Below are 8,956 nucleotides of genomic sequence, written 5' to 3'. Positions count from 1 at the left end.
TCGGGTCGCGCGCTGGGAACGCGGAAGGGGGCGGGGCCTGCGGCGCGCACCAACTGCGAAGGTGGGGAAGGAGCGGTGGCCACGTCACCCCGGCTGCGCTTTCACTAGTGCCTGCGGCCCTGGGCAGCCTAGTACATACGCCCGTGAGTGAGTGGCACCAGAGGCCCCTCTCCGTGTTTAGGAACTTCCTGGGCGTCAGGAACGTGGCGCCTGTCCTTGGGCGAACTCCCCCCTATCCCCGGGCGCGAATGGTCAGGGCCGCGTCCGCCGTGCTGCTGCCTGCTCCCTTGTTGCTGGGTTCTGGGTTTCTGAATGCGCGCGCCGCTCCCACGTCGCCTAGGCCAGCTACCCGGGTGAGTCAGTCGGCGCGTGGTGCACCGGTACGGCCTGGGCTGCCGGGGGTCCGGGACCCCTGGCATTCCTGGCCGAAGATTGACGGGGATCCCGGATGCACCGAACGCCTCTGTGCCCTCACCGCGGGTTCCAGACCTGGTGGGAAGAAGGCGCGGGGAGAGGTACCTGAGGACCCCGATGCCTGTGAGCCAAGATGCTCAGGTAAGAGAACAGCTCAAAAATGCAGGGACCTCGGGCATTTTTTAACCGGGTCATTGATTTAGGAGTCGCAGAATATGGGGCGGTGGGGGTGGCGGTGATCTCCCAATAGCAGTGTAGTGAAGTACACAAGCTCTGGACTCAGATTTCACTTCCACCGTTTTAGCTTTATAGGTGTGACCTACCCATGTGACTTCACCTCAGTTTTGTGATCCGTAAAATGGACAAAATCGAACCTACTTCACAGTGCTGTTGAGAGGATTAAATGAAACAATGCTTGTAAAGCTCTTTGCAGGAGGTAGGCATGGGATCCACGCTGGCTGTTACTGCTCCCAACCCCATAGTACATACAGAATATAGGAAAGTGCCTGTCTCCTCTACCACCATAGTGTGTTTTCTGGTTGGTACCTAAATGAGCACAGGTGTCACCTCTCCTTCACCCCCAGAGTCAGTCTATAAATAATTGCCAATAGCACCCCTTTCTCCATCATTATGACAACTAAAAAAAGTCAAAGGGCCAGGTGCCGTGGCTCACGCCTGTGATCCCGACACTTTGGGAAGCCGAGGTGGGTGGATCACGAGGTCTGGAGTTCAAGACTAGCCTGGCCAAGATGGTGAAACTCCGTCTCTACTAAAAATACAAAAAAAAAAAAAAAAAAAAAAAAGAATTAGCAGGACGTGGTGGTGGGCACCTGTAATCCCAGCTACTCAGGAGGCTGAGGCAGGGAATTGTTTGAACCGGGAGGTGGAGGTTGCAGTTACAATGAGCCGAGATTGTGCCACTGCACTCCAGCCTGGGTCTGGGGTGACAGAGCGAGACTCCATCTCAAAACAAATTTAAAAAAAAAAAAAAGCCGGCCAGGCACGGTGGCTCCCGCCTGTAATCCAAGCACTTTGGAGGCCAAGGCAGGCGGATCACCTGAGGTCGGGAGTTCAAGATCAGCCTGACCAACATGGTGAAACCCCGTCTTTATAAAAAATAAATAAATAAATAAAGCCAAAGAAACTTCCGAAATGCCCCCTGAGGTTGACAACTCCCCTTTGAGAGACTGGTTGAGAGAGAACTAAGCCCTTGGGATGAGAACTTCAGAGACTACCAATCTTCTGCCATTAGCACTGCTGTGGCTCAGCGGTGCTACTCCGATCTCCTCTCACAGGGAGCCTCGGAAGCAGGATCTGGCCGGCAGAGCAGACCTGCTGTCACCAGGGACCACAGGCAGCATGAAGACCCCCGTGGAGCTGGTTGTCAGTGGGATGCAGACCCTCCACCTTCAGCACCGCTGCCGGGCTGGCTACCAGGTCAAGGCCAGGCCGTCATATGTAGATGAGAGTCTGTTTGGCAGCCCAGCAGGCACCCGGCCCACCCTACAAGACTTTGACCCTCCCTGGGTGGAGAAGGCTAACAGAACCAGACGCGTGGGCAAGGAGGCATCGAAGGCCTTGGGGGCAAAGGGGAGCTGTGAGACCACCCCCTCAAGGGACAGCACCCCGACCCTCACACCAAGAAAGAAGAACAGATACAGGTAACGGGGTGGGGAGACGCAAATCCTGTACTCAGTGCAGCCACCTGGGCTCCAGTTATAGCCCTGGTGCTCTGTGATCTTGGGCAAGCATCTTGACCTCTCTGAGCCACCGTTTACTCATGTGGAAAATAGGACCAATGATTCCTACCTAGGGGGATTGTTGATGGATTAAATGAGAGAGGGGTCTGCAGTGCTTCGCACAGTAACCTAATAGTTAGAAAGCTGTCAATAAATGGTAGTGTTGATGGTTGTGATGGTGGACTCCCTATCCCCAAGTGTCACAACTGGGCATCTGAGGCCCAGAGGAGTCAGCTGATGCGTAAGATCACAGAGAAATTTGCATAAGGTTATTAATATTAATGTGATTGATCCTTGAAATGGCATAGATGTGGTGTTTCTGAAGTCATTTTGAAAATGGGTCTTGCCAGGTGGGGTAGTTCATGCTTGTAATCCCAGCACTTTTGGAGGTCGAGGTGGGATCACTTGAGCTCAGGAGTTCGAGACCAGCCTGGGCAACGTGGTAAAACCATGTCTCTATTAAAAAATGCAAAAATTAGCCGAGCATGGTGGTGTGCACCTGTATTTGCAGCTACCAGGGAGACTGAGGTGGGAGGATCACTTGAGCCCAGTAGGCGAAGGTTGCAGTGAGCCAAGATCACGCCACTGCACTCCAGCCTGAATGACAGCAAGACCCTGCCTCAAAAAAAAAAAAAAAAAATAGAAAATTGAAAATGGGTCTTGCTGCATTTTCATGAACAAGTTAGAAAAATAGGAACTAATGCAAATTGTTATTGTTAATTAATTAGATTAGAATTAGATTATTTGGACTGTTTCAGATGAATATCAGCCTGGAGAGGTGTCTAGTGGTGAGCCACAGGGCTCTGTCCTGTTTATTGTTACCAATGGTTTAGACAAAGAAGATTAGCACAGTAGTTGGCTAGGGCCACCGTGACAGTACCACAGACTGGGTGGCTTAAACAACACAGATTTGTTTTGTGACAGTCTGGAGGCTGAAAGCCCAAATAAAGGTGTTGGCAGGTTTGGTTTTTTCTGAGGCCTCTCTCCTTGGCTTGCAGTTGCCCACGTTCTCACTGTGGCATCATAGGGCTTTCTCTCATTTTTTTTTAATCCTTCAAGTACATGCAAGGGCCTTTTCTGTATGCACACATGTAGCCCTGGTGTCTCTTCCTCTCATAAGCACACCAGTCCTATTGGATTAGGGACCCGCCACCCTTGTAGCGTTATTTAGCCTTGGTTACCCTTTTTTTTCTTTTTTCTTTTTGAGACGGAGTCTTGCTCTGTCACCAGGCTGGAGTGCAGTGGCGCCATCTTGGATCACTGCAGCCTCTACCTCCCGGGTTCAAGCAATTCTCCTTCTTCAGCCTCCCGAGTAGCTGTGATTACAGGCACGCACCACCCCCGCCCCCCCGGCTAATTTTGTATTTTTAGTAGAGATGGGGTTGTTGGCCAGGCTGGTCTTGAACTCCTGAGCTCAAGTGATTTGCCTGCCTCTGCTTCCCAAAGTGCTAGGATTACAGGCATGAGCCACCACGTCCGGCCAGCCTGAATTGCTTTTAATTCATCTAAATAATTAAGGCCAAGTATAGATACAAAGGGTTAGGGCTTCTACATATGAATTTGGGTGGGCACAATTCAGTCCATAAGCACTGGCCAACTAAATTTAGGGTTCATTCTGAGTCATGGGGACATATTTCAGGTGAGAGAAATGAAATAAGAATGGGAATGATACCTATTATAAAAACAAGAATCAGTTATTACCAGTTCTGTAGACAAGGCAGGGTCAGATGGAGATTAGCAACACTGATACCTACAGCATGGCTGAAAACACTGAGGTAAAGGTAGGCTGCATTAACAGAAGTATAGTGTCCATGAGAAGGGAGGTGACAACCCCCTGCTCACCTGGAGGATGGAATTTTCTTCTGGATTCGAACAAGTAGAGGGTGTCAAGTGAGGGGGTGCATAAGAGGTAGAGAAGTTAATTGAGCACAAAAACCTTGGCACCAGACATATGCAGGCATTAGCTGATGTGGTTTGAGCAGCTAAACCAAGTGGCAAAAGATTGCCCTTTCAAAGACTTGCAGTTTGGGGATAGAAACACTTTCAGTCCTGGCCAGAAACTGTGGGCATGGAGTCTTGCAGATATGCCATGAATATCTGTTGAATAAATAAAAAAAATAGGCCAGGCAGGCTGACTCAGACCTGTAGTCCCAGCACTTTGGGAGGCTGAGGTGGGAGGATCACTAGATCCCAGGAGTTTGAGCCCAGCCTGGGCAACATAGCAAGATCCCTGTCTCTACAAAAAATAAAAATATTAGCAGGGCATGGTGGCACATACCTGTAGTCCCAGCTACTCTGGAGCTGAAGTGGGAAGATTGAGCTCAGGAGTTTGCGTCTGCAGTGAGCTATGATTGCGTCACTGCACTCCAGCCTGGGTGACAGAGTGAGACCCTGTCTCTTAAAAAAAAAAAAAAAGCCCAGCACGGTGGCTCATGCCTGTAATCCCAGCACTTTGGTAGGCTGAGGTGGGTGGATCACGAGGTCAGGAGTTCAAGACCAGCCTGACCAACATAGCAAAACCCCGTCTCTACTAAAAATACACAAAAATTAGCCGGGCATGGTGGCACGTGCCTGTAGTCCCAGTTACTTGGGGGGCTGAGGCAGGAGTATCACTTGAATCCAGGAAGCAGAGGTTGTGGTGAGCCAAGATCGCGCTACTGCACTCGAAGCCTGAGCAACAGAGAGAGACTCCATCTCAAAAAAGAAAAAAAAGAGAAAGGTGGGCACGGTGGCTCACATCTGTAATCCCAGCACACCAGCCTGACCGACATGGTGAAACCCCATCTCTACTAAAAGTACAAAAAAATTAGCCAGTCATGGTACCACATGCCTATAATCCCAGCTACTCGGGAAGCTGAGGCAGGAGAATCACTTGAACCTGGGAGGCAGAGGTTGCTGTGAGCTGAGAGTGTGCCATTGCACTCCATCCTGGGCAACAGAGCGAGACTCTGTCCCCTCCCCCCCAAAAAAAATGAAAGAAAAGAAAATGGGCATAGTGACTCATGTCTATAATCCTAACACTTTGGGAGGTTAAGGCAGGGGTTGTTTGAGCTGAGGAGTTCCAGACCAGCCTGGGCAACATAGTGAAACCTGATCTCTACTGAAAATCAAAAACAAAAAAATTAGCTGGGCTTGGTGGCACTGTGCCTGTAGTCTCAGCTACTAGGGAGGCTGAGGTGAAAGGATTGCTTGGGCCTGGGAATTTGAGGCTGCCATGATCTGTGATTGCACCACTGCACTCCACTTAAACAACAGAGCGAGACTGTGTCTTGCCAAAAAAAGAAAAGGTGGAGGCTATAAAGACTAAGGTTATACTAATTGAGTCTTGATTACAAGTGACAGAAAACTTACTCAAACTGGCTTCCCCAGGAAAAGGCATTTGGGGCTCCTGTAACGGCCTCAAACTGTGGCTGAAACTGTCCATCTCCACCTTAGTGCTACTTTGGGCTGACATCCTATCAGCCTAGCAAGAAGTAAGATCAGGTTGCAGAAAAACATCTCTTTCCAAGCAGTTACCACAATAGTCCTAAGGCAGATTCTGATTGGACAGGCTTGGGTCATCTGGCCATTCCTGAACCAATCCATGTGGCCAGGAGGATGGAATATGCAAATTGGCCAGGCCTGGGACATGCCTGGGAACGGGGTCAGGATGCAGGGGCAGTGGATGTTTCACGGGGGAGAATCAACCGAGACGGGGCAGTGGTGCATCAGAGGGCTGTGGCCTCGCTGTAGGTTTCAGCCTGGGAGACAGGGACTCCTGGGATCTACAGGCAACCCTTCTCTGCTGCTGCCAGGGTCTGGGGATGGGTGGGAGAGCTGTTAAGGTTTTGAGGGTTGTTCATCTCATCCCCCATCTCACGACATTTATCTTCCCCTTTGCCAGACTGATCAGCCACACCCCATCTTACTGTGATGAGTCGCTATTTGGCTCCAGATCTGAGGGCGCCAGCTTCAAGGCCCCACGGATGGCGAAGGGGGATGCCGCAAAACTCCGTGCGCTCTTCTGGACACCACCAGCTACCCCCAGGGGCAGCCACTCACCTCGCCCCAGGGAGGCCCCATTGCGAGCCATTCACCCAGCTGGTCCCTCCAAGACAGAGCCCAGGGTGGCGGCAGACTCCCAGAAGTTATCCATGGATGGGTTACGCTCTTCACACCCCCTGAGGCGGGGACGTTCCCGTTCCCTCACCCACCTGAATCTCCCCAGCACTGGTCATCCAGCCACCAGTGCCCCCCACACAAATAGACCTCAGGATCCCAGGCCTTCCACATCAGGGGTGACCTTCCAGAGCCCCCTGGTGACTTCCAGGGCTCGCTCAGTCAGCATTTCAGTGCCAGCTACCCCACGACAAGGTGGGGCCACCCAGAAACCAAAGCCCCCTTGGAAATGATGATACTCTTTCATCAGGGTTGCCTATGGGGCCACGGCGAGAGGTGTGACCCTTTGTCAGAGTCCTCTGGGAGGACATTCATCACCCAGGGATCCCCAGGTATTGAAGAAGCCCCAGTAGGGGCAGACAGACATAGCAGGGGCTGGCAGAGTGCCTCCCTTTATCCTGACAATCTCTACTCGCTTCTAGCCTTTTTCTCCCCTGATTGTGGATTTGGGGGCCGCCTTGAAGATTTCTCACTCCAGCCCTGTCTCAACCACACTCCAAATTAGTGCCAACCCAGGGGCCCGGCACCTCCCACATCATCCATTGTCTTGCTGCCAAGTGCAAATAAACAGTGCGATTGCCAACCTGGAGGTCCCCTCCCCTCCCTTCAAGCCAGGCTTCGTGCTCAGGATTAGTTTCCAACTGAGTCTGAAAGCCTTAGAGGAGTTTTCCCAGGTTGTGTGTGAAGCCTGGGGAACACAAGGGCAACTGGGAGATTTGTGAGTGAACACTTTCATCTTAATATGGTTCTGTATGTATGATTTTCATGTACTAAATATATCAGCTCATCAAAGCCATGAGTGTTCCTTTTTTTTACCCCCTTAGGGTAAAAAGGACATCGTTAGGCCTGAGTTGATTTAAATAACAAAGTTAGATACAACACGTAGTACCAGGATGTGGCACACAGCATGACTGGTGAGTGAGTGACTGAAGTTTGGGAACCCGAGGCCTCAAGAAACGCTGGACTCTTCCTCCCATTGGTTTCTGGCTAATGCCACTAACCAGTGGTTGGCTGGCTCTTCCTGAGCTCAGACACAGACAATAGTATTTTTTTAGTTTTATTTTTAGGGGGTATGTGTGAGAGAGAGAGAGAAGGTGGGAAATAAAACACAATGGCTAGAACTTTGCCAAGTGGAAGGTCCAAGAAGGCCAGACAGTGACACATGCATCTCCAGAGCACTTAGGATGGAGCCCAGGACTTAGGAAAAGCAGCAAAGCCTTTGCTCAGATGGAATTGCACCCCAATTTGGCAGTGGGGGTTGGGCTTTGGGCCTCTCCTTGTCTCCATCTTCCTGTAAGGCACCTCCAGGAAGCACCAGGATTCTAGGGAGTCCAGTTGGAAGCCACATCATCATCGGTTTGGTACCCCTGCCTTGGGGCAGAGAAGAGTGGATGCCGCTGGGGAGGGAGACCTGCAGTGCCCAGGATCAGGGACACATGGAAACACCTGTGGGGTCAGGCAGGCCAGCTGCGCTCTCAGGCAGACATGCTTTGCTTTTTGGTTTTTGTTTGTTCGTCTTGAGTTTTTTTTTAAGAGAGTGGGCCTCACTTTGTTGCCCAGGCTGCAGTGCAGTGGCTCAATCATAGCTCACTGCTGACTTAACCTCCTGGCTCAAGCCATCCTCCCCCTCACCCTCCTGAGTGGCTGGGACTACAGGCATGTACCACCATGCCTGGCTAATTTTTAAAAAAAATTTTTTGTAGAGAGGGATTTCATTCTTTCCAGTAAGAAACAAGAAAAAAAGGGAAAAAAGAGACATGAGTCTCACTATGTTGCCCAAGCTGGTCTCACACTCCTGGCCTGAAGTGATCCTCCCACTTCAGCCTCCCAAAATGCTGAGATTATAGGCGTGAGCCACCTCATCCAGCTGCAATGTGTGTTTTAAACATGAATGTCTAAGTTTCCTGGAATTTTCACAAACAATTAGTTATCCATGTCCACCTTGGTGTTTCCTGAAACATCCATCTTCCTTTTGTCTTCCCGTCTTCCCCTTTGTTTTCATAGACATGGGCCAGAAATACCTCTCTTTCCTGGCTGGGTGTGGTGGCTCACACCTGTAATCCCACCACTTTGGGAGGCCAAGGTGGGTGGATCACTTGAGGCCAGGTGCTTGAGACTAGCCTGGCAAACACGGCAAAACTCTGTTTCTACTAAAAATACAAAAAGTAGCCAGGCATTGTGTTGCACACCTGTAATCCAAGCTACTTGGGAGGCTGAGGCAGGAGAATTGCTTGAATCTGGGAGGTGGAGGTTGCGGTGAACTGAGACCTAACCAGGGCACTCCAGCCTGGGTGACAGAGTGAGACTGTCTTAAAAAAGAAAAAGATATTATGCCCTAAGTACATGCAAAAAAAAAAAAAGAAAAGAAAAGAAAAAAAGAAAAAGATATACCTCTCTTTCCTTCCAACTACAGTAAAATCTGGCAATAGCCCAAGGCAATGCAAAAGGGTGACACACCAGGCTGTGGTGTCTGGAAGGCAGTTGGGGGTGGTGAGGACAGGGGGCAACCTACTCGCTACTATCTAAAGAGAGCTGCTGCTGCTGAGCCCTAGAAGATGTGCATGCCTGGGGTATCTGGATAATTAGATTTCTTCCCAGAAAAGGGAGAAAGTTGGATTTCTATGTAGTAGCCCTCAGTTTTTTAA

The 8,956-nt window shown here is 50.5% G+C and overlaps 1 protein-coding gene across 3 annotated transcripts; it reads left to right on the top strand.

The window, feature by feature from the left end:
- The first annotated feature begins 102 nt into the window (after positions 1–102).
- Positions 103–7,105, top strand: RITA1 (RBPJ interacting and tubulin associated 1). 3 transcript variants are annotated; one of them, XM_064379786.1, is made up of 4 exons: positions 104–555; positions 719–850; positions 1,710–2,075; positions 6,037–7,105. In XM_064379786.1, exons 3-4 carry the CDS (start codon positions 1,774–1,776, stop codon positions 6,542–6,544), a joined length of 810 nt encoding a protein of 269 aa, XP_064235856.1. In that variant the 5' UTR covers positions 104–555; positions 719–850; positions 1,710–1,773; the 3' UTR covers positions 6,545–7,105. The 3 variants fall into 3 exon arrangements, with proteins under 3 accessions (XP_064235855.1, XP_064235856.1, XP_064235857.1); XM_064379785.1 differs by lacking the exon at positions 719–850 and having other exon boundaries at positions 103–555; XM_064379787.1 differs by lacking the exon at positions 104–555 and having other exon boundaries at positions 567–850.
- The last annotated feature ends 1,851 nt before the right edge of the window (positions 7,106–8,956 follow it).

Source organism: Aotus nancymaae, unplaced genomic scaffold, assembly GCF_030222135.1.
Source record: "Aotus nancymaae isolate 86718 unplaced genomic scaffold, 86718_ANA_hifiasm-v0.15.2.pri h1tg000021l, whole genome shotgun sequence".
In the NCBI taxonomy this organism is placed as follows: Eukaryota; Metazoa; Chordata; class Mammalia; order Primates; family Aotidae; genus Aotus; species Aotus nancymaae.
This window is presented reverse-complemented; position numbering and strand designations above follow the sequence as displayed.